This window comes from Heteronotia binoei, chromosome 4, assembly GCF_032191835.1.
Source record: "Heteronotia binoei isolate CCM8104 ecotype False Entrance Well chromosome 4, APGP_CSIRO_Hbin_v1, whole genome shotgun sequence".
In the NCBI taxonomy this organism is placed as follows: Eukaryota; Metazoa; Chordata; class Lepidosauria; order Squamata; family Gekkonidae; genus Heteronotia; species Heteronotia binoei.
The window spans coordinates 9,219,167-9,244,836 of NC_083226.1; the positions used below are offsets into that span (position 1 = coordinate 9,219,167).

Below are 25,670 nucleotides of genomic sequence, written 5' to 3' on the forward strand. Positions count from 1 at the left end.
TGTATTGTGAGAAAGGGAGAAAAGGACTTCTTTCTCTACTTTCTCCATCCCATGCATAATCTTGTAAACCTCCATCATGTCACCCCGCAGTCGACGTTTCTCCAAGCTAAAGAGCCCCAAGTGTTTTAACCTTTCTTCATTGGGAAAGAGTTCCAAACCTTTAATCATTCTAGTTGCCCCTTTCTGCACTTTTTCCAATGCTATAATATCCTTTTTGAGGTGCGGTGACCAGAATTGTATACAGTACTCCAAATGAGACCGCACCATCGATTTATACAGGAGCATTATGATACTGGCTGATCTGTTTTCAATTCCCTTCCTAATAATTCCCAGCATGGCGCTGGCCTTTTTTATTGCAATCGCACACTGTCTATTTAGCCTTGCACGTGGAGGTAATGGGGAGGGACTGCAGAGAAACTCACTATCCCTGGAGCAGAACTGCTGGAAACTGCAACACTGTGAGGGATTGCCTGAATGCTACTTTGTGGAGTGAAGGAGGCAGGTGCAGCCACTTGGCTGAGCCATCCCCACCCCGAGACTCACGGGAGCCAGCCAGAAGAAACATCTGGCTCTTGCCAAGTCCTGCACAGCCAGTTGTTGCCAGCTGAAAGGACCGAGCAGTAGGTGACCCTGAACTCTCTGGAGAGCCACTGCCAGTCTGAGCAGGCAAGACTGACATCGATGGGCCAACAGTCTGATTCAGTAGAAGGCAGCTTCATGGGAGTTCAAGTTGGCTTCCCATTTTCCCTTCATGGTAATGGGGATGTAGCTGCCCATTTCCTTGTTCCCCCAGACCTGCCCCAGGTCCCAGTCCTTCGCCTTTTGCCAAAGACCTCTTGATACTCTGGGCCTTCCTCTCCGCTGACAGGGAAAGAGAGGCCTGCAGACTGCTAGCCACCCCCTTGATCTCCACTTGAAGACGAGGAGTAGGTCCTTCCTCTATCTCAAAGCAGCTTTCAAAGCAGCACAACAGACACCCTGTGAGGGAGGCAGGACTGAGAGAGTTCGGAGAGAATTGGGACTGGCTGTATGTGGAGGAGTGGGGAATCAAACCCACTTCTCCAGATCAGTCTGCTGCTCGTAACCGCTACACCACACTGGCTCTCGGAAGAGACGGCAGCTAGCTCCTAGGACAGGGAGAAGAGACTGGAGCGGAGACGGTGCGCTTGCCTGCTTTGCTTTCCTTTTCGATTCCATGATAGCAGTCAACGAATTCTTCCACACGTGCTTCAGGGAATACGTCCGGTTCAATAAAAGTAAGCAGGGCGTATAACTCTCGAAGGCTGTTCTGCATTGGCGTTCCAGTCAGCAAGAGCCTGAAGTCCACTGAAAACTGAAAGAAATCCGGAATGCGACAGCTGTGAGGCAGTGCCGAAAGACGGTTAGAACCTATACATTAGTACTAGGGAAAGGAGGCGAGGTGAGGCGGCCAAAGGGGAAGCCAGAGAGCAAAATCTGGAAGTATGAACTGCCTTCTCTTGCTCAGGAAACTTGGCAAAGCCAGGGGTTTTTACAGCCTATAGCTGTAAATTTACAGCTATAAGTGGTTTTGGGGAGCCAAGACAAGTACAGAAACTAAATACATTTCTGTAAAACCTTCATTTTCTCTTCATTCCCCCAACATGCTATAATCCAGAGTGTCGAACTCATTTGTTATAAGGTCCAGATGTGATATGAGGACTTGTTGGGCCGGGCCATGTCATGTGGGTCATATTTAAGAACATAAGAGAAGCCCTGTTGGATCAGGCCAGTGGCCCATCCAGTCCAACACTCTGTGTCACATAAGAACATAAGAGAAGCCATGTTGGATCAGGCCAATGGCCCATCCAGTCCAACACTCTGTGCCACATAAGAACATAAGAGAAGCCCTGTTGGATCAGGCCAGTGGCCCATCCAGTCCAACACTCTGTGTCACAGAAGAACATAAGAGAAGCCCTGTTGGATCAGGCCAATGGCCCATCCAGTCCAACACTCTGTGCCACATAAGAACATAAGAGAAGCCCTGTTGGATCAGGCCAGTGGCCCATCCAGTCCAACACTCTGTGTCACATAAGAACATAAGAGAAGCCCTGTTGGATCAGGCCAATGGCCCCTCCAGTCCAACACTCTGTGTCACATAAGAACATAAGAGAAGCCATGTTGGATCAGGCCAATGGCCCCTCCAGTCCAACACTCTGTGTCACATAAGAACATAAGAGAAGCCCTGTTGGATCAGGCCAGTGGCCCATCCAGTCCAACACTCTGTGTCACATAAGAACATAAGAGAAGCCCTGTTGGATCAGGCCAATGGCCCATCCAGTCCAACACTCTGTGTCACAGAAGAACATAAGAGAAGCCATGTTGGATCAGGCCAGTGGCCCATCCAGTCCAACACTCTGTGCCACATAAGAACATAAGAGAAGCCCTGTTGGATCAGGCCAGTGGCCCATCCAGTCCAACACTCTGTGTCACATAAGAACATAAGAGAAGCCCTGTTGGATCAGGCCAATGGCCCATCCAGTCCAACACTCTGTGTCACAGAAGAACATAAGAGAAGCCATGTTGGATCAGGCCAGTGGCCCATCCAGTCCAACACTCTGTGCCACATAAGAACATAAGAGAAGCCCTGTTGGATCAGGCCAGTGGCCCATCCAGTCCAACACTGTATCACACAGTGGCCAAAATATACACACACACACAGAGTGGCTAATAGCCACTGATGGACCTCTGCTCCATATTTTTATCCAATCCTGTCAGTGTTAAGTTGCTTTAAGACAACTAAAAACTGCTGAATCATTTGTTATGTAACTAAGCTATACAGGAGTCACGAGAATCTCAGGTGCAGCTAATGAAAACAATCAGTGTTATGATTGGTGGGCTGTACTATATTAGTAAAAAGCCTTGCCCTGTGTGGGTGTGGTTGATGGTGCTGATGGAGAGAGAGAAGGAGCAGACGTTGTGTGTGAAGGAGGAACATCGTGCTTGCATACTGAAACTCTGAAGGATTGCTTAGCTACTGAATTTGATGTATGGACTGGATTTCTGACTTCTCTACTTGGACTAAGAATTGGTACTGTATATTGGACTGACTGACTTTAATGTGTATGACCCATTGGCTTGCCTGAGACTGCTTCTTACGTGTTAACCCAATACAACTGATTACTCGGCTGTCTTGGAGTTTTGTTTTTCTTTACCACAGTGTTCTGGAGTTGCACTTTACTACCTACTCAACAGGGACACTTCCCTACGCGTATCAAAACTCTGTCAAATCCCCTCTTGAAGGTGGCTATGCTTGTGGCCGCCACCACCTCCTGTGGCAGTGAATTCCACATGTTAATCACCCTTGGGGTGAAGAAGGACTTCCGTTCATCCGTTTTAACCTGACTGCTCAGCAATTTCATCGAATGCCCACGAGTTCTTGTATTGTGAGAAAGGGAGAAAGGAATCTTTCTCTACTTTCTTCATCCCATGCACATAAACTTTACAAAGAACACAGACAAACACAATAATATATATATATTTAAAACTTGAAACATGCTTAAAACATTAGCACTCATTGGTCTTAAAGGTGCTTTCTTTGTATTTCTCTCATGGGATCCAGGGAACTGAGCAAAGGAAGCTCTGGCTCTTTCCTTCCTTCCCTAGGAAGGGGTGGGGGTGGGGAGCCTCAGCCCATAGAAGGTAGAGAGTTGGCTCAGTAGCTCTGCTGTGTGATTGAGAGAGTCTGGAAAACAAGCTCTGCCTTCCCCACTTCCTCCCCAAGGGAGGAGGCTGAGCCAATGGAGAAAATAAAGGTTTTGCTCTGTAGTTCCTGTGCGATTGAGCAAGCCTTGCAAAGCAAGCTGTTACGCAGAAGGAAGCAAAAGAGAGGGAGAAGGAAGCAGATGACAGCCAGTTGCTGGAGGGCCTGATAGGAGCCTGATTTGGCCCCAGGGCCACATGTTTGACACCCCTGCTTTAATCCATTTTAATTCTGAAAGATAAGGTTAGCTATAAAGTATAACCACACATACAAGGAGATCTGTCAAATGTCTAAACCAGATCCAGTTAGGAGGTTGACAAAAAAGTTACATTGCACGATTTAGAAGGCTCAAAGCCCTGGATTACTACACCGCTTGCTACGCGGGACTGCCGTTGAAGGAAACCTGGATCCGGGTGGTTAAACTTGCTTAATGTAAGAGCCACCGAAGAATAATGTTAAATGTTTGAAAGCTGCAAGGAATTAATGTCAGATGTTTGAGAGCAGGAAAGACGGAAAGAAAGCAAAGTAAATATATGGGGGGAGGTGGAAAGAAAGCAACTTTAACTTTAAATGCATTTTCCAAGCTGCCAGCTGGCTTGGCTTGGAGAAGTGATTTGAAGAGACAAAAGCCTTCTTCAAGCTGACTGACTTTGAGAGCCACACAACGTGTGCGAAAGAGCCTGTCACGAACTGAGACCTAGAGAGCAAGGAGAAGCCTGCCTAGAAAGGGTCGACAGTTTCCGGGATCCCTTCTGTCCCTCTGATTGGGTAGCAGAGTTTTGGAGGGAAAACTAGCCCGGGGAGGGGGGGACCTGGGAGGAAAGCATAAGGCCAAGCCACAGACAGAGTGTCTGGAGAGGCTGCAGACAGACAAATGCTATCTCTGGGGAAGCTGCAGCAGGTGGGTGCCCTCACTTAAGGCGAGTGAGTCCATTTGGAGTTATAGAAAGCGAATGTCTAGTCAGACGTGTCAGGGCTTTTGTTCATTTACACCAGCATTTACTGTTACTTATTTCAACTGTTGCACTAAAGGTCTTTTGTCTGAGCACTTATAATAAATTGCTTGTTGCTGTTAAGACTGCCTGGGTCTTCACATCTCTTCAGTCACAGTTAAAAGATTTTGCTAAAACCTTTAAGGGCCAGGTGGGTGTTCTGGGCCCTCCCAGTAGGGTTGCCAAATCCAATTCAAGACATATCTGGGGACTTTGGGGGTGGAGCCAGGAGACTTTGGGGGCGGAGCCAGGAACAAGGGTTGCCAAATCCAATTCAAGAAATATCTGGGGACTTTGGGGGTGGAGCCAGGAAACATTGGGGTGGAGCCAGGAACAAGGGTTGCCAAATCCAATTCAAGAAATATCTGGGGACTTTGGGGGTGGAGCCAGGAGCAAGGTTGAGACGAGCACAATTGAACTCCAAAGGGAGTTCTGGCCATCACACTGAAAGGGACCGCGCACCTTTGAAATGTCTTCCTTCCATAGGAAATCATGAAGGATAGGGACACCTTCTTTGGGGGCTCATAGAATTGGACCCCCTGGTCCAATCTTTTTGAAACTTGGAGGGTACTTTGGGGAGAGGCACTAGATGCTATGCTGAAAATCTGGTGCCTCTACCTCAAAAAACAGCTCTCCCAAAGCCCCACATACCCGCGGATCAATTCTCCATTATTCTCTCTGGGAATAAATCTCCATAGGGAATAATGGGGTTCCCAGCAGACATTTCCCTCCCCTCTTCCCGCTTTCTGATGACCCTGAAGTGGGGGGAGGGCCTCAAACCCGGGGGATCCCCTGCTCCCACCTGGGGGTTGGCAACCCTACTTACCAGAGTGGTGGCCGCCAGAGGGCCCTTCCAGGTCCCCCGCTGTGTGGACAGAGCCACACGTGGCCCCCGAGCTGCAGTCTGGCCATGCTCGATCTGGATGTTACAACTGGTCCAGAATGTGGCAGATGGACTAATGCCAGGGGCTAGCCGCCAGGAACCGACACTGCCCATTCTGAAACAGTTATATTGGCTGCCATCTGCTTCCAAATCCAATTCAAGGGACTGGTTTTGAGCTTCATCGCCCTTTGCAACCTGGGACCCATGTTTTCGAAGGACCATTTTCTTCCATATGTCCCTGTGTTCCAACTGTAGTCACCCGGCAGCCATCTTTTGGTTCTCTCATCACTCAGGGTGACCCATCTGGCATCAACCAGAGTCCCCTGGGCCTTTTCCATCATGGCTCTGACTCTGGCGAAGGGGCTTCCCAAGAGGTGAGCAGGGCTGCAAAGCCTCCCTGCTTGCCAGGGGTTTGAACGGCAGACATCTTTTTGAGAGTGTGTATGTGTGTGTGTGTGTGGGGGGGGGATTTGGGGTTTCCTTCTTAATTTTTGGTTTTAAACCAACATGCCGTGAAACCGTTTCTGTAAGCCCCCTTGAACTACAAGGAAAGGTGGGATATGTTTTAATAAGTACATTTTTCAAAGTGCGATGCACACAGCTCCTCATTGTAGTATTTCCAGCAACTTGCAAAACAGGTGTCAGGGTCCCCCTTCTCCACCACTGGACTCAGCCTTTGTTCTTGGGTTAATGTGATAAGAGCAACTAAGAATATTCCTAACCTTCCGACCTCAAAGGAGTATAGACACACAAAAAAAGGACGTATCCTCTAAAAAGATCTGGTAACCTGAAGTGAACATAGGCAAGATTCTAACATGGCCCTGCTCACTTCTAGCACACTCCTGCCTGCCTTTTACCTTAGTAAGCGTTTTATGAAACAGCGACTCCTGATTCTTCAGCCGGTGGGCTTCATCCACCACGAGGCACGCCCAATTAAAACTGAACACAAGCACACAGTTAGAAAACGGAAAGAGATACATTTTTAAAAAGATCACCAGTTATCAGGGATGTCCTCTCATAGGATGGGAGGGATGGGAGGGATTTGGGGAGGGACGGTGGCTCAGTGGTAGAGCATCTGTTTGGTAAGCAGAAGGTCCCCGGCATCTCCAAAAAGGGTCCAGGCAAATAGGTGTGAAAAACCTCAGCCTGAGACGCTGAAGAGCCGCTGCCAGTCTGAGTAGACGATACTGACTTTGATGGACCCGGGGTCTGATTCAGTATAAGGCAGCTTCATATGTTCATATGATGCTGTGGAGAAACGCCATTTTAATCCATGGTGGTGCTTCATTGGGAGGGATCGCTAAACTGCCAAGCAGGCTTGGGCCTAGCCTTCCCCTCCTCCCCCCCTCCCTTCCAGAGCCAAACCAACAACTCTAGGGGGAAAGTCTCCTAGAGAGGCAGGAAGTTCTTTTGTTCTCTGCATGTGAGTTAGGAGGAAGAGTTTTTCAGTTCTCAGCTGCAGCTCAAAGGAAGAGGTTGCCAGTGTGGGAGCTCCTGCCTGTGCATGCGGCCTATTCAAAAGAAAATTAGGCCTCCAGGCAGTAAGACAAAGTAAGTCATCCAAAAGGGCAGGGCATGTTTAGATCAGGGACAGCAGGACGAGTTTAAAACCACATTTTGTTTGTCAGGCTGTTTGCTGTACGGGTGCTGTGCTGTGCTAACTTTTTAAATGCAACTGTTTTTGTTTTGTTTTTCTTCCCCTTTCTTTTTCTCTTTTAAATAAATATTTTGTTGCTGTTTTAAATGCTGGCAGTCAAACTCTGTACCACGTAGATCCCCAAACCGCTTTAGACCACGCTGTGTTAAGAAGGGGGCCCCAGGTGAAGGGGGGAAGGCATGCAGTTGGATAAGGTGCCAATCCTCCAGGGGTGCCCCAAAGAAGTGCTGAGGTCTCTGTGAAACCCAAGTGCAGGGTGGCAGAGGACCTTGAGGCCTGGCCTCACAGCTGGAGAGGGGGATTGGGAGTCCTGTTCCTCTCAATCTGAACCCCTAGACTGAGCAGGTGGTGGCAGCGAGCCCAAGGGGCAGGAGGAGAAATAGCTCCCTCCAGGAGTTGGCGACTCAATAGGGAGCTGACGGGACCGGGTCTGAAGGCAGAATCGGGCCGGTTCCGCCACAGATGCTCTCCCCCTTTTGCCTCCATCTCTTGAAGGCTTTCCCACTGCAGTTCTTGCTTGGTCTCCATTCAGCACAAATTACAACATATAAAGCTGCCTTCTATTGAATCAGACCTTTGGTCCATCAAAGTCAGTATTGTCTTCTCAGACTGGCAGCGGCTCTCCAGGGTCTCAAGCTGAGGTTTTTCACATCTATTTGCCTGAACCCTTTTATTTTTGGAGATGCCGGGGATTGAATCTGGGACCTTCTGCTTCCCAAGCAGATGCTCTACCACTGAGCCACCGTCCCTCCCCCAACCCACCACATTTCTCTCTCGCTCGTGCTCAGAGCCACAAGCACTGCCTCTCCCCATTCCAGCCTCACAGCAATCCCACGAGGCGGTCCAGGCTGAAAGAAGATGAGCGGCTTAAGTAACCTTCAGGGCTGAGTGAGAATTTAAACCCAAGTTCCCTCCCACCCCCTGGTATTTAGCCCAAAACTCTGACCACCATGCTGGTTCCCTTTGAACGAGATTTCTTCCTTCCCAGTTTCAAGGACAGCAACCAATAACATCCCACATGTTGGTTCCAGCAGTTAGAAACTAGCCGAAAGGGGGGGGGGGGGGGAAGGTTTTCTGGTGCCTCAGAAAGGGTAGCCAGAACCTGAAACGTCAATGTGGCAGGACAGTGGGGAGAAGGTGACAAGTTGCCCTTTCAGGCATCTGAACATACTCACCTTTTCAGAAATGCAGCGTCTCTGAGGCACAGCTACTGACCGAGAAAAAGAAAGAATGATGTTAATGCTAAAGGGCTGTGGCAGTAGAAGTGGTAAAAACTGGTTTCTCGCAGAGCAAGAAACAAATGAATCAAAAAGCGGAGGACCAAAGCGGAATTTGACTGATCACCCCATACGATACGACCATTTACTCTCAGAGGATTCAGTATAATCCAAGTATAAAAGTAGTAAAACGATCCCATCAAAAGTTCTAGAGTGTCTTCACAGACACAGTACTCCCTCCATCCTCCCAAGTTTCTGTCCTCAACAGCTTTTGATGTCCCTTTAAAACAATGACAATATAGTATTTCTCTAGTGCTTCTCTGAGTGTTCAAACATTTCCCATATACTATCCCGATGGCAGAAATTTTCACCGAATCGGGACAGGGGAAGAGAAACTGCTTGTTTGTTAATGCTACATGCTTCAACAAAGCAGGTGCGGTATTTGTACCATTTCAGCGAAATTTTGTACCGTCACGCATGGAAAATTAATTGTGAATAACTGGAAAGCTGTCCAGAAATAATTCTTGCTAAGTCGGGAACTGAGCAGATATCTCATTGACAACAAAGCTATAGGAAAGTTATTTCTAAACTCGGAAAAGCTTACCACGTAGAATCAAAGGAGATTCATCGGTTTTGATAGAGTCGTGCAACTTTGGGCCTGTGTAAAATAGCCGTACTCCAAAACACTCATGAATCTCTCCGATGTGATAAACCTGAGACTATTTAGACCTGCTGAAAAGGTTTTGGTGAGAATATCAGAGATCATATTGTATTTTTCAATCTACAGATAGATACGATAATAGATACTGTTATGTTTTTTCTGTTTCTGACTCCATTGACATAGTGTGAAATTGGTTATAGTGGTGTTTACAACAGAGCTCAACCCTTTCTTTCTGGGTCAAAGAAAAAAAGAAAGAAAAAACCCAGGAAGAGCAGAGTGGCTCAGAGAGTCCTAGGAAGCTAGGTCCTGATGTGATATCTGTTTAGAATTTGATAGTATATGTACATTCAAAATACAGAAGTCATGTTAGGCTGGAAAACAGTTGTTATCTGAACCAGGAAGGTCACATCACTTGCAGCATCCTCAAGTCTCCTGAGAAACACAACCAAAGTTCTAACTATGGAGTCTAATTAATATAGAATTAATATATAAAGTGAAATGGCACTGGGTTAGCATGAGCAGATGACTGAGACTATCTGACTAATAGATACTGTTATGTTTTTCTGTTTCTGACTCCATTGACATACGCGTGTTTGGTTTGTATCACTGTGATTTTCGCATTTACCCCTTCTGTGAGGCAGGCTACCATGCGAGGACTGGAATGCCCCAAGCTCACGCAACAAGCTTTCATGGTGGAATGGGCATTCAAATTTGGGCCTTCCAGATCTTAAGGTCGAACTAGACAATAAGGCACTGCCATTTTACCACAGGAATTCATTCCCTCAATTTGCAAATATTGCTAGGGCTCAATTCCGCTTAGGACCACAATATACAGGGAGAGGTCTTCCCTCCAACCCTGTTTTCAAGAGCCTCCACCCAGCAGGATTGGGGGGGTCCACAAGTGAGGGAATACCAGCAGTTAAATGGTGCTTTCGCATTTACCCATTTTGGCAGTGATTAGATTGATTTTAAATAAAAACGTTAAAACTTTGTTGGGTCTTAAAGGTGCCACTGGACTCAAGCTGTTTTTCCTTCTGCTTCAGGCTCGCTACCCACCTGAATCGAACATCATGACAGAACAGTATGCCTGGGCTCCACAGAGGCAAAAATCGACACAGACTCTACTGGATGAGCAGCCCCATCTGGTGAATCTTGGAAGGACCAATTTAGGCAAAACTTAGTCCACACCCCCTGACACCAAGCCAGTCGGAACGGCATTCCTGCTCAGAGAAAGCCCTAGCCAAAAGTAATTAAGAGACAAACCACTTCTAGAGGTAGACAGTTCTATCTCAGAGACAAACATGCATATGCCTTGTGATGTAACTATTTTGAGCGTTTTATATCTGTACTTTTGTGGAGTTTTATAGGTGCGTAGTTGCAATTTAAAATGCTGGTCTGAACAGTAAGAAAGAAGGGGCTGGCTGGGTGGTTGAAGGAGGCTACGACTGGATGGTAGTTCTACCCCAGGAAGTGGAGATGAAGAAGAAAAAGAAGATTTATATCCCGCCCTATTCTCTGAGAAGAGCCCCGTGGCGCAGAGTGTTAAAGTTGCAGTACTGAAGTCCTAAGCTCTGCTCACGACCTGAGTTCGATCTCCGGCGGAAGCTGGGTTTTCAGGTAGCCGGCTCAAGGTTGACTCAGCCTTCCATCCTTCTGAGGTCAGTAAAATGAGTCCCCGGCTTGCTGGGGGGAAAGTGTAGATGACTGGGGAAGGCAATGGCAAACCACCCCGTAAAAAGTCTGCCGTGAAAACATTGTGAAAGCAACGTCACCCGAGTCAGAAACGACTGATGCTTGCTTTCCTTTCCAATACTCTGAATCTCAGTCTCAGAGCAGTCACAATCACCTTTACCACCCCCCCGCCACAACAGATATCCTGTGAAGTAGGTGAGGCTGAGAGAGCTCTTAACAGCTGCTGCCCTTTCAAGGACAACTCCTACAGAGCTATGGCTGACCCAAGGTCATTCCAGCTGCTGCATGTGTAGGAGTGGGGAATCAAACCTGGTTCTCCCAGATAAGAGTCCGCACACTTAACCACTACACCAAACTGGCTCTCACAGAGTTGACTGATTTGTGGAGAGAGAGTGAGGGACAGTTTGTTGAGAGCGGAGTACATATGGAAGGAAGAGATGGAGTACAGTGTGAGAGAAATCTGTGTTCTGTACGGAAGACATGAGCCTAAGTGCCAAATGAGAAAAACAAGACTGTATTTAAATCCAAGTACGCAGCCGTGTTGGTCTGAAGTAGCAGAACAAAACAGGAGTCAATTGCACCTTTAAGACCAACTTAGTTTTATTTAGAACGTAAGCTTTTGTGTGCTCCAAGCACACTTCATCAGATGAAGAATCCAGCACAGTGAGCAGAGCCACACACAGCTGGTAGGCAATGGCTCAGAATGTAAAATGGTGCAGATTTAAGATCCAATGACAGAATAGTAAAATTATCTGGTAGGCAGTGGGTTAGAATGTAAAATGGTACAAATCTAAGATCCAATGACAGAATAGTAAAATTAACAAATTGAGCAAACCTCTGATCTGAATAGCATGAGCATGCGAAAGCAACAAAACAGTAGTATGTCAAAATGTGAGAGTGTCTTGTTAATGTCTGTTAATGACACTATTGCTATAAACCTGGGCCAAAAGGAAGGAATTTCTATCTCAGAAACAGTCATTCACAAGCCTCAGCAGAACTACTGTGCACACTGTCTGCATCTGGAGACATTGCCAAGTACATACCTCATAAGTTGTCAGGAGAATGTGGAAACTATCACTGGACTTCAAGTCCTCCTGGAGCTTTGCCCGTTCTTCCTTATCCCCCACATATGCCACAAAGGAAAGGCTGGGAGACAATCTATTTTAGGATTAAAAAGAAGTAATGTTGAGCAGATATAAAATGCACAGCTTTAATCAGAATGTAGAACTCACATGTCACAAGGAAAGACTCCATTGGCCCCTCCAGTCCTGGACTGGCTCTCCTGGGAAGAACTCTAGAGTCTCTCCCAGCTCCCCTACCATTGACTGGACATGCTAGGGGTTAAAACTGGGGTCACCTACAAGCAAGTTAAGTGTCCCGCCACAAAGGTCAGGTCCCATCTCTAAGCAACAGAAGACCTAGGAAGGACTTCTGCAGAGTCCACATCGTGAAGTCCATTGTGACCAAATTCAAGACAGCTGCTCTTCTCAGGAAACTATAGCAACCATACAGAGTAACGTGTCAAGAAAGAACAGGGGGAAAAAAGGCCAATGGGCATTCACGTTGAAACAACCTCAAATCCTTAGAAATTCAGTTATTTATATATAATCGTTCATAGAAATTACAGTGTGACGCAAAGTGCAAAAAAGAAACTACTCCCGAAACAATAGATTCAATATTAATGTCCAACAGTTTGTTCCTAGGAACTGAAGTCAGGAAGTGGTGTGTGATGCCGTGAAGACACAGTCCAAGGCACCAACTCTTCTCTATTAGCCAATATGCAGATGGAAGGCAGCAAGGCAGCAGGACGCAACAGGGATGTGCTAATTGCCCTGTTTCACACGAGTCTTCAACGAGCTTCGATCATGACTAAAATCGTTCATATTGGAGACCAACCCTCCCACATTCGAGAGACAAAGTCCGCTTGCTGACCCAAACCAGCAACGTCCTGTTAGGATGAGCTGTCCCTCCTTAGCTACTGTCATGGGTGCTGGGGACCCTGCAGAAGAAGCCGAGCCTGCAGAAGAAACTGTGCCCCTGCCTCCTGCTGGAGAAGATCCCAGCCCCCCTGCCTCGCCCTCTCGGGTGGCTCGTGTGCGTGACCGCCTTCGTCAGGACCTCAGGGGTCGGAGGAGGGCGGCACGCTCACGAGCAAGACGCTCCCTGAGCCCTGAGTTTTGAGAGGATTCTGGCCCTTCTAGGAGTGAGGGTGCTTGAGTCTCAGCAGGATCCTGGCCGCCCTCTGAGTCAGCAATTAGCCCAAATGGGCAACAGCCAGCAGAGGGCTATATAGCTGTGGGCTTTGAGGGAAGGCTTTGTGGAAGCAACTAGTCACTTACCTGACGTTCTAGCATCCACTTCGGCTTCTGACTTCGGCTTCTGGACCCCCTGACTCTGGCATTGACTTCTGGACCCCCTGGCTTCGGCTTCTGAACCTCTGACCTACGATACCTGGACTGTGATTCGGTTTTGGCGCTTTGGACCCTCCTTGCTACCCAGCTACAGACCTTGGACTGCCCCTGGACTTCGCCTGGCCTGGCCCCAGCCCATGACAGCTACCTTCTCGAAGCCTTTGTACCCACCCTTCTGTTCTCTCCCTTGAGCTGAGGCTGGCTGCGGAGGCCAGAATGCACTGCAAACAGAACTACCACCCCACCCCCGCGGTGCTGCTTCTGGAGGATGCTATGTGGGCTTTCTGCAGTTATAAAAAGAGGATAGTCCATCACACCCATCACAACAGTACTGATGCACAGTGAAAATATCCATACTGCACTTCCTGTATCATTTATTTATTTATTCTATAACTTATATCCCGCCCTTCCCACAAAATGGCTCAGGGCGGCTCACAGCAAACGATAAAACAATAAAACAAAGTGCAGAGTTATTACATTTAAAAATCAAAGCATTTAAAAGCCTAAAAACATTAAAATCTTAACATTGAAACTATATAGTATAATTCACAGAGTCTAATAAGCTACATTTATCCAGTCAGGCGTAGGCTAACCGGAAGAGGGTTGTCTTACAGGCCCTGCGGAACTGGGTAAGATCCCGCAGGGCCCTCACCTCTTCCAGTAGCTGGTTCCACCATGTAGGGGCCATTGTAGAAAAGGCCCTGTCTCTGGTTGTCTTGAGACGGACTTCCTTAGGCCCGGGGATGGTGAGAAGGTTTTGAGTCCCAGACCTCAGTACTCTCTGGGGAACATGTGGGGAGAGACGGTCCCTCAGATAGGCAGGTCCCAGGCCATATAGGGCTTTAAAGGTAATGACCAGCACCTTGTACCGGACTCGGTATGTTATTGGGAGCCAGTGCAAAGCCCGAAGACCCGGCCGAATGTGCCCCCACCTTGGGAGGCCCAATAACAGCCGGGCCGCGGCATTCTGCACCAGCTGCAATTTCCGGGTCTGGCACAGGGGCAGCCCCATGTAGAGGGCATTACAGTAATCCAACCTCGAGGTGACCGTAGCATGGATCACTGTTGCTAGGTCGTCGTGGTCCAGGAAGGGGGCCAACTGCCTTGCCCGTCTAAGATGAAAAAACGCGGACTTGGCAGTGGTCGCTATCTGAGCCTCCATCTTTAGGGACGGCTCTAGTAGCACCCCCAGGCTCTTGACCCTGTCCGCCGCCATCAGCGGCGCACCGTCAAAAGCTGGCAGGGGGATTTCCCCCCCTGATCCTCGACGGCCCAAGCAAAGGACCTCTGTCTTCGCAGGATTCAGTCTCAGTCCACTCAGTCTGAGCCACTCAGCCACGGCCTGTAGTGCCCGATCTAGATTTTCTGGGGCGCAGACCGGTCGGCCGTCCATAAGTAGATAGAGCTGGGTGTCATCAGCATACTGGTGACACCCCAGCCCATACCTTCGGGCAATCTGGGCAAGAGGTCGCATATAGATGTTAAATAACATCAGGGAGAGAACCGCTCCCTGGGGCACTCCACAGTTAAGTGTGCGCCTCCGGGATAGTTCCCCCCCAATCGCGACCCTTTGTCCCCAACCTTCAAGGAAGGAGGAAAGCCACTGCAAGGCCAGCCCCTGAATCCCCGCGTCGGCGAGGCGGCAAGTCAGTAACCGATGGTCGACCGTATCGAACGCCGCCGATAGGTCCAACAACATCAGCACTGCCGAGCCACCCCGATCCAGATGCTGTTGAAGGTCATCTACCAGGGCAATCAACACCATCTCCGTCCCGTGACCTGGGCGAAAGCCGGACTGGAGCGGGTCAAGGATGGAAGCGTCCTCCAGGATAGTCTGTAGCTGCCTCGCCACTGCCCTCTCAATAAGTTTGCCCAGGAAGGGCAAATTTGAGACCGGCCTATAGTGTGCCAATTGGGCCGGGTCTAAAGATGGTTTTTTTAGGAGGGGACGGACCACAGCCTCTTTAAGCGGCGCTGGAAAAAGCCCTTCCGTCAGGGATCTGTCATCTGGAAGCATTCTAAGACCCTTGTCATCTGGAAGCATTCTAAGACCCTCATGCCTTCCAAGGGCAGGATATAAGATAACTGATATTCTGGGGTTAACAGCATCTTCGCATCGGACTGATTTAAGAAACAACACGTTTGACCAAAGCTTACTTTTCCAGTTCTTCCTTCCAGTTGTTCAGCACAGACAAAGGGCAAAGTATCAAAAAAGGCCTCTTTTTAAGCTCCCCCCATAAGAAAACAAGCAGAGAAATAGTCTGGAATACAAAGAGAAAAAAAGAAATGGCAGTGGTTATTCACAGCATCCGCATGCTTCCTCAGAGTAGATTTTTAAAATCTCGATTGTCCACCTTTCCTGCAGAGGCCCAAGGCAACTCACAAAAGTACACAGAGCTGGCACGGGGTCGGGGTTAGAGTGTCATACTTGGACCTGCTCTGCCAGCTGACACTGCAATCTCTCAGTCAGCCAACCTCGCAAGGTGGCTGTTATGAAGACCATTTCACTCCAGACTTGGTCCATTCATGCTAGTTTCCAGTTTGCTTCCATGCTCAAATCGCGGTAGCTGATTGTTGGGTGCAGCCTAGGATCAACAATCTTTACCGATCACTTTCTCCCATGAAAAACTGTCCACTCACCCCAGTCATCTCAGAAGGCTCTGCTTCTGTTGCCCACCGCCATCTAAGACCAGACAAGAGGGGCAATCTGAGAAAGGGCCTTCTCAGTTGTGGCACCAAAATTTTGGAGACTCATCCGTCTCCCTCTTTTGGTGTCTCCCAACAGTAAGTGAAGGCTTCTCTTTTGTTTTGCATACCCTCCGGTAATGGTTACTGGCCCTCCTCCCTTGTTCTGGTGTGGTTTATTCATGCTTTTATTGCATTATTTTAAAATTTTAAATAAATGCTGTTCATTGTTCAAAAGCTTTAACGTTTTGCTGACCTGGGAAAGTGGAAAGGCAGCACCGCAACATTTCAGATATCAATAATAATGAAAACAGGGTGAAGGAAAAGCTGCTTTGGGTCCCAACATAATGTTTTCCATTTTTTAAAAAAGGTCTCCATAACAATAAAACAGACATTCTAAAAAACTGCAAGATGGGCTGTGGCTCAGAGCATCTGCCTGGCATGCAGAAGGTCCCAGTTCAATCCCAGCATCTCCATGTCAAGCATGGTAGAATTCCACTGGTAATTGATTGTTTTAGGGTCCTCCATAAAGCTGGCCTGTGGAATATCATGGAGGACCAAGGCCTATTAACTCTGTTATTCTTTCCCCCTCCCCCTTCTTGCTTTATTGCTTGCAAAGTAAAAGTAGAGAGAAACGAAACTAACTTGAGAAAGAGTAATCAGCACCTTCCCATACCTTCCTGTTAGGGAGTGTGGCATATCTGGGGAAAGCAAGGACGGAGTCCTGATAATGCTATGAGAATGTAGACATTTATGATAGTTTATGTGTGAGAGTGCATCCCTCGCCCCCACCTTTTGGAATCCTTTTTAAGTATGCCTTAAAAGTATTGTATCAATGTATCTTTAGCATCACTCTCAAGAATCTGTAACACAGAAAGTATCGGTCTATCAATAAACGTAGTTTTGTATCAAACCTGATTGGTCATTGAAACCGCATGCTTGACACTCCCGTTAAAAAAGAAACAGACGGCAGGTGATGTGAAAGACCTCAGCCTGAGATCCCAGAGAACTGCTGCCAGTCTGAATAGACGAGGCATAAGAACATAAGAGAAGCCCTGTAGGATCAGGCCAATGGCCCATCCAGTCCAACACTCTGTGTCACATAAGAACATAAGTGAAGCCATGTTGGATCAGGCCAATGGCCCATCCAGCCCAACACTCTGAGTCACATAAGAACATAAGAGAAGCCCTGTTGGATCAATCCAATGGCCCATCCAGCCCAACATCTGTGTCACATAAGAACATAAGTGAAGCCATGTTGGATCAGGCCAGTGGCCATCCAGCCCAACATCTGTGTCACATAAGAACATAAGTGAAGCCATGTTGGATCAGGCCAATGGCCCATCCAGTCCAACACTCTGTCACATAAGAGAAGCCATGTTGGATCAATCCAATGGCCCATCCAGTCCAACACTCTGTGTCACATAAGAACATAAGTGAAGCCATGTTGGATCTGGCCAATGGCCCATCCAGCCCAACATCTGTGTCACATAAGAACATAAGTGAAGCCATGTTGGATCAGGCCAGTGGCCCATCCAGCCCAACGTCTGTGTCACATAAGAACATAAGTGAAGCCATGTTGGATCAGGCCAGTGGCCCATCCAGCCCAACATCTGTGTCACACAGTGGCCAAATACACACACACACACTGATGGACCTCTGCTCCATATTTTTATCCAATCCCCTCTTGAAGCTGGCTATGCTTATAGCCGCCACCACCTCCTGTGGCAGTTAATTCCACGTTAATCCCCCTTTGGGTGGAGGACTTCCTTTTATCCATTTTAACCTGACTGCTCAGCCATTTCATCGAATGCCCACGAGTTCTTGTACTGTGAGAAAGGGAGAAAAGGACTTCTTTCTCTATTTTCTCCATCCCATGCATCATCTTGTAAACCTCTAAGACTGAATGGATGGACCAAGGCAGCTTCATGTGTTCACTTAATCCACCTCCGGAACCTCGCCGTAAAAAGTCTTTCAATGTCCCACCAGATAAATATCATGAAAAACACCAAGCAAGTAATGCTGGTATACCACCCCCCCTCCCCGGATATGGATCTGTCCCCTGGCAGAGTATTCATGCAGTGCTGCTGCAACTGAGGCAGAGGAGAATTGGGCCTCCTAGAAGAGGCAGCTCAGTACACAGATTAACATCTGCTGAGGACACCCTTCAGCTTAAGAGAGTCCCAGGACACAACTCAAGAGTGTGCTCAAGGCACCCAGAAGACCATTTCGCTTCACAAGGTGAAGCAGTCAAGCAGAGCTGAGCGTCACAATAGCTAGGCTGGGAGACACAACGCTGAGCGCTCGGAAATAAACGTGGAAGCGACACGGCAGAAACAGAGAGAACTGAAAGGCACCTGGCACGTCTTCCCAAGTCCCATTTCATCCCCCAGGATGCAGCCACGCTGAGAGCCATAGCAGTGTACCAGCCAACTGACACCATCCAGCTGATAGGAATGTAAATGGATACCTAAAGAGGAGAGATGGAGAGTGAAAAGGGGGTCACGGGTAAATCACAATTATTCCAGAGGAGCAGCTGCAATGGTCCATAGCAGGAGGAAAAAAGCAAGGGTCCATCAAAGCCAACATGTGCTTATTCCGGGATACGCCTCCCATGGACTTTGTCTAATGCAGCGAGTAGCTCCTCCTAGGCAGAGACTTACGTATGAAGATAGAAGATATTTATATCCCACTCTCCACTCCGAAGAGTCTCAGTGGCTCACAATCTCCTTTATCTCCCTCCCCAACAACCTGTGAGGTGGGTGGGGCTGAGAGGGCTCTCACAGCAGCTGCCCTTTCAAGGACAGTCTCAGAGCGGCTCACAATCTCTTTTCCCTTCCTCCCCACAACAGACACCCTGTGAGGTGGGTGGGGCTGAGAGGGCTCTCACAGCAGGGTGTCTGTTGCAGGGGAGGAAGGGAAAGGAGATTGTAGGCCGTTCTGAGACTCTGTCCTTGAAAGGGCAGCTGCTGTGAGAGCCCTCTCAGCCCCACCCACCTCACAGGGTGTCTGTTGTGGGGGAGGAAGGAAAAGGAGATTGTAGGCCGCTCTGAGACTCTCTCCTTGGAAGGGCAGCTGCTGTGAGAGCCCTCTCAGCCCCACCCACCTCACAGAGCGTCTGTTGTGGGGGAGGAAGGTAAAGGAGATTGTAGGCCGCTTTGAGACTCTGTCCTTGAAAGGGCAGCTGCTGTGAGAGCCCTCTCAGCCCCACCCACCTCACAGGGTGTCTGTTGTGGGGGAGGAAGGAAAAGGAGATTGTGAGCCTCTCTGAGACTCTGTCCTTGAAAGGGCAGCTGCTGTGAGAGCCCTCTCCAGCCCCACCCACCTCACAGGGTGTTTGTTGTGGGGGAGGAAGGGAAAAGAGATTGTGAGCCTCTGTCCTTGAAAGGGCAGCTGCTGTGAATGCCTTCTCAGCCCCACCCACCTCACAGGGTGTCTGTTGTGGGGGAGGAAGGGAAAGGAGATTGTGGGCCGCTCTGAGACTCTGTCCTTGAAAGGGCAGCTGCTGGGAGAGCCCTCTCAGCCCCACCCACCTCACAGGGTGTCTGTTGTGGGGGAGGAAGGAAAAGGAGATTGTGAGCCTCTCTGAGACTCTGTCCTTGAAAGGGCAGCTGCTGTGAGAGCCCTCTCCAGCCCCACCCACCTCACAGGGTGTCTGTTGTGGGGGAGGAAGGAAAAGGAGATTGTGAGCCTCTCTGAGACTCTGTCCTTGAAAGGGCAGCTGCTGTGAGAGCCCTCTCCAGCCCCACCCACCTCACAGGGTGTTTGTTGTGGGGGAGGAAGGGAAAAGAGATTGTGAGCCTCTGTCCTTGAAAGGGCAGCTGCTGTGAATGCCTTCTCAGCCCCACCCACCTCACAGGGTGTCTGTTGTGGGGGAGGAAGGGAAAGGAGATTGTGGGCCGCTCTGAGACTCTGTCCTTGAAAGGGCAGCTGCTGGGAGAGCCCTCTCAGCCCCACCCACCTCACAGGGCGCCTGTTGTGGGGGAGGAAAGGAAAGGAGATTGTGAGCCGCCCTGAGGCTCTTCGGAGTGGAGGGCGGGATATAAATCCAAGATCTTCTTCCAGCCATTTCCCCACTAGAACGTCATTTATTGCTGCAAGCACCGGATAAGCCGTCCTCCCTCCCTCCCTCCCTGGGCTCTACCGAAGACGATCTCCGCGGCTTGTCCCACCCCGAGGGCAGCGGCAAGAGAGCGACCTGCCAGCCCGGGCGAAGCCTCCCAGAGCCGCACCTCGCAGCCCCCACCGCCGCAAGCGCGCTTCTTCCACGCCGGGCCGGGCCGGGCCCCTCTGGCCACGAGGCGGCTGGAGGAAGCAGAACCGGGACATGCTGCAGAGAGACCGAGAGACAGAGGCAGCAGCCGCGGCAGACCCCGCACGGGAAGGAAGGACGAGCCTGGCGCTCATTCGCTGGCTGCCTGCGGGGGAGCTTTTGCGATTGGCCATTGCTGCAGCCTGGGCGTGGCTATCTCCGGGCCGCGGTGCGTCACGTGCCCAGAGCGGCCCCTCCCCTTCAGTCGCCTCCATTTCCGAGCGCCCCGTCGCCAGGGAGACGCCTGGGGGGGCGTGGCTCTGCTTCTAGGGCGGGTGGAGACACGTCAGGGCTCCCCGGGAAGGGCGTGGCGGCCAAGACCCCGCCCCTCCCCAGCGCGGCTATAAAGCCCGTGGCAGGCGGCGGGCTCGTGCTCTCCGGCGCGGCTGCGTGTTGGGGGAAGAGGCGCCGCGGTCGCTGGCTGGGCTCCCGGGGCTTCGCTGCCGTCCAGGGGCGGGCGATGGAGCTGGGGCTGGAGGCGTCGCTGGGGCTGGCGTCGCTGGGCGCTGCCTTCCTGCTGCTGCTGGGTTGACCTTCTGGGGCCATAGGAAATGATTCTCCGCTGTCCTCTATAGGACTGCCTTGCAAGGCCTTGAAGATGGTGCTCCTCTCTGCAGGCAAAACGTTCACTTGACAAATGGAAATGGGGACAAGTTCCTGGAACAATGTGGGGTCTGAATCCTGCATTGAGTGTTGCTTGTGTTGGATGTAACAGAGGAGAGTTACTCAACACGCATATAAGGAACAGCTAAGTATACGTTATATCCAGGTTATACATGTGTTCCGCTGTAACTTGTGAACAGGCTATGAACATATGAAGCTGCCTTATAATGAATCAGACCCTTGGTCCATCAAAATCAGTCTTGTCTTCTCAGACTGGCGGCGGCTCTCCAGGGTCTCAAGCTGGGGTTTTTCACAACTATTTGCCTGGACCCTTTTTTGGAGATGCCGGGGATTGAACCTGGGACCTTCTGCTTCCCAAGCAGATGCTCTACCACTGAGCCACCGTCCCTCCCCAAGTGTATATGGATGGGATAAGAATTTTCTTGTGTAAGACGTACATAATATCTGTATCTTGTTTTGAGCAAATACTTGTATACTTGTTTTGGGAGGGACGGTGGCTCAGTGGCAGAGCATCTGCTTGCCAAGCATAAGGTCCCAGGTTCAATCCCCGGCATCTCCCAACTAAAAAAGAGTTCAGGAAAATAGGTGTGGAAAATCTCAGCTTGAGACCCTGGAGAGCAGGGGAGGGATGGTGGCTCAGTGGTAGAGCATCTACTTGGGAAGCAGAAGGTCCCAGGTTCAATCCCCAGCATCTCCCAAAAAGGCTCCAGGGAAATAGGTGCGAAAAACCTCCGCTTCAGACACTGGAGAGCTGCTGCCGGTCTGAGTAGACAATACTGACTTTCATGGACCGAGAGTCTGATTCAGTAGAAGGCAGCTTCATGTGTTCAAATGCATGAGCTGCTCCCCTGGACTTGGCTGGGTGGGAGCTGTCCTTCTGGCCAGCACATCACTGATTGGCCGACTTGTGTCCTCCTTCCTTGGTAGAGCAGTTTTAAGTATTAAGGAAGGGTTTAGGTCTTAACTGAACAAACATTGGATCAGATAAACATTCCAGGCAGTTTTTAGCCAGCGGTCTGAGGGAAGGGAGGAAGGCCGAAGAGGAGGAGGAGGGGGGGATAAGGAAGAGTCCTGTCCTGGTCTGGGTGGCCCAGGCTAGCCTGATCTCATCATGTCTCAGAAGCTGATCAGTCAGCCCTGTTTAGTATTGGGATGAGAGACCCCCAAGGACGTCCAAGGTCACTACGCAGAGGCAGGCAACGAAGAACCACCTCTGAACAGCTGTCGCCTTGAAAAACCCTCTGCCAGGTCACCATCCACTGGTTTCAGCTTGACGGCTTTCTCCACCATCGGGCAGTGCTTCTCCTTTGCATTTTACAAAAAGGTCTGGATGAGAAGTTATGGGAGCATTTGGAGTTATGAGAGCTAGTTTGGTGTAGTGGTGAAGTGCACGGACTCTTATCTGGGAGAACCGGGTTTGATTCCCCACTCCTCCACTTGCACCTGCTGGAATGGCCTTGAGTCAGCCATAGCTCTCGCAGAGCTGTCCTTGAAAGGGCAGCTGCTGTGAGAGCTCTTTCAGCCCCACCTACCTCACAGGGTGTCTGTTTATTTCATAGAGTTCTTCCATAAGTGTTCCCATGACTGCATCTGTATTTCTTTATTCATATTTTTCGCCCATTTTATCATTTGTGATTTAACTACTTCATCTTCCGTAGACCATTGCAATAATAGTTTACATGTCCTTGAAATCAGCTTTTCATTTTCCCCAAACAGCACTCCCTCCAGTTCTGTTTGTTTTTGTCTTATTCCATAGTTCTCAATGTCCTGTCCAAGCAAACTCTTTATTTGTTGCAATTGAAACCAATTATATTTATATTGTATTTCTTCCAAGACTATGGAACAAATCTGCCCTTTACGATCCTTCTGAAGATCTAGCACCGCCCCCAGCAAAACGAGGCTGGTTGGGAAAGGGGGAGGGGGGCCCTGATCTGGAAGCTGGAATCTCTGGGGGGGCCGAGTCTCCCTCAGACACTCACCACCAAGCGCTAGACATGCATTTTCTTCTCAGGTTCCTCAAAATCGTCTGTTCTATCATTATAATATGAGTCCCGTGGCACAGTGTGGTTAGCTGCAGTACTGCAGTCCAAGCTCTGCTCACGAACTGGTGGAAGCTGGGTTCAGGTACCCAATTCGAGGTTGACACAGCCTTCCTTCCTCCCGAGGTCGGTCAAATGAGCACCCAAATTGCTGGGGGGGGGAGCGTAGATGACTAGGGAAGGCAATGGGAAACCACCCCACAAAAAGTCTGCCGTGAAACTGTTGTGAAAGCAACGTCACCCCAGAGTTGGAAACGACTGGTGCTTGCACAGGGGACTACCTTTGCCTTTATGTGTGCTGCACAGCCAGTTGATTACCTTAAGAGGTTTCTCAGTAGAAGGGAGAGATAATTGTGGCCAAAGCCTCTACTGAGGTGGCATGGATGAGTACCCCCTCATAAAGAGATGGATTTCCAGCCTGTTTCAACGCTTGGTTTGTGGAATTTATAGAACTGAAGCACCGTTTTACTGCATGGAGTCCTCAGCGTGAGTGACAACAGAATCTGAAAACAGCCACAAAAATACAGTAGCAGTGTGACCAGAGAAACTGAAGTGTGGCATTCCACTAATTATGTTCGGTGTTCAGAAAATGCTTTTGTCTATAACCACAGCAGCTGTGAAAGTGAAGCGTTCAGCTTCTGGTAGAGGGCAGAAAAGTAAATAGGAAAAGCCCTCGCCGCCAGAACCAGTTTGGTGTAGTGGTTAAGTGCGCAGACTCTTAACTGGGAGAGCTGGGTTTGATTCCCCTCTTGTTATGCCAATAAAGCTGTGCTATCGGTTGATTGATTCCCCACTGCTCCACTTGCAGCTGCTGGAATGGCCTTGGGTTAGCCATAGCTCTTTCAGTTGTCCTTGAAAGGGCAGCTTCTGTGAGACCTCTCTCAGCCCCACCCACCTCACAGGGTGTCTGTTGTGGTGGAAGAAGGTAAAGGAGGTTGTCGGTCCACTCTGAGATTTGGAAGGCAGGATATAAATCCAATATCTTCTCTCACAGCACATCCAGAAGAGCGATAGCAGTTTTTATGGACAGATATGCAGAACTTCCCCCATTTGGGTTGTTAAAGGCAAGATCCAGCTTCTCAAATTGGCCCCCAAACGACCTGATAGCCAGATTAAACAGTTTAAGGATGATCATGTGGGGTTTTGTCTTATCACAGAAGACCCCAAAAAAAGAAGCCAGAAGCGAACCTCAGAAAGACCTGTTCTTTCGCAAGCCGCCCTCCAGGTTATCACGTTTTATATTCAGATGGCTGTTGGCTCTAAGATGCAGGGCACCTAACTTTTTTTGAGCCCGAGGGCGCCTTTGGCATTCTGACACTGTAGCGGGCACTCAGGAATACACAACCAACTCTCTGTGTACCAAAAATTCAATAGAAATGTATTTAACTGCCACTAAATCCCCAAATGTAACTACAATTGTCACCATGTATCACCACAGGACATAATAATGGGGAAAAATACAAACTATGTATCCTCGCATGTGTATGTATCCTGAGACTTTGGCATTTTTGTCCACATAAGGCAAAGATGCGGTGGAGGTAAGTAGGATTGAGAGACCACTTGTGATCGCCCAGACGGAGGCTGCTGAGAGAAGTTGCCAAAGCGTTCCCACTCCTGGTAGGTGAATCGCAGTCTGGTAGATGCTGTTCTTGATGCTCCAGTTCCAAAGGGCAATGGACAGTCGGCAAAGACAGGTTGATCGTGTCCCCCGCACCCCATCCCCCATCTCTTGATTTAAAAGACAGTTGCTGTATTGTCCTATGTGATTTGGACAGGGCTTTTTTTGTAGCAGGAACTCCTTTGCACATTAAGCCACGCCTCCTGATGTAGCCAATCCTCCACAAGCTTACAGGGCTCTTAGTACAGGGCCTACTGTAAGCTCCAGGAGGGTTGGCTACCTCAGGGGTGTGTGGCCTAATATATAAAGGAGTTCCTGATACAAAAACCCTGGATGTGGACATGACGATCCCTTAGGGAGGAAGGACTGTAATGACCTGTGTACACCAATCAGTCCTAAGCAGTTGGTATGGAATTTTCTCTTTCAGAAAGTCCATAGGCCCGACAGTGTTGTCCTGTTTGTGGGCTCCCCAACCCCACTTGGAGGCATCTGTGGTGCCATTCGCAGTAGGAGGAGGCAGAAGAAAGGGCATCCCTTGAAGAAGGTTGGACTGATCGATCCACCACATCAGGGAGGGTAGGATCTGCTGGGGTACTGTGGGGGTCGTGTTTTGTGGTTGCCTGTGGGGGTGGAAGGCACGCACAAACCAAAGCTGCAGAGTCCTCATTTGAAGCTTTGCAAACCTGATTATTGAGGTAGTAACCTGCATCTCAAGTAAAATGACAGTCCCCCACTCACTTGCCTAACTCAGTAAACCTTTTGGGGATCCAGCCGCAAGGAGGCTTCTCCCTCCACTCCGTGTGGATCTGAAGCCCCCACAGTAGAAGATGCTGTACTTTTCAGAGGAGGGGCGAGTGGCAGTGAGCAAAGGGGGCAGATTGGAGGCCCTGCAGTGGAGACGCTGTATAGATGGAAGGGGGCGGGTTGAATAGAGTAGCCTGGCCTCCCCCCCTCACCCGGGTCCCACTGTAACTACGGGCCTGACATGGAAGCCTCTTGCCTGGGCATTACTGAAACCGCTGGACTTCCTGTCCCCCTTTTCAGGGTGGAGCAGGCAAAAAACCCCGTCCAGGCCATGGACAATCCACAGGAGGGGAGGAAATTCCTATTCGGCCCTCAAACGGGTGACCAGTTTGAGCCCGCCCTGAAATAACGGGC

The 25,670-nt window shown here is 49.5% G+C and overlaps 1 protein-coding gene across 1 annotated transcript in view; it reads right to left on the bottom strand.

Annotated features, from left to right (window-relative positions):
• Window positions 1-18,385, bottom strand: part of CHD1L (chromodomain helicase DNA binding protein 1 like) — a 61,626-nt gene extending 43,241 nt beyond the window's left edge. The window contains exons 1-6 of the mRNA XM_060236758.1: window positions 18,277-18,385; window positions 15,392-15,495; window positions 11,867-11,981; window positions 8,429-8,460; window positions 6,454-6,535; window positions 1,171-1,333 (exon numbers count right to left, since the gene is read on the bottom strand). Of these exons, the coding sequence (XP_060092741.1) occupies window positions 1,171-1,333; window positions 6,454-6,535; window positions 8,429-8,460; window positions 11,867-11,981; window positions 15,392-15,495; window positions 18,277-18,300 (520 nt within the window). The 5' untranslated portion in view covers window positions 18,301-18,385. The remainder of the gene's footprint in view (window positions 1-1,170; window positions 1,334-6,453; window positions 6,536-8,428; window positions 8,461-11,866; window positions 11,982-15,391; window positions 15,496-18,276) is intronic.
• Window positions 18,386-25,670: the final 7,285 nt, after the last annotated feature.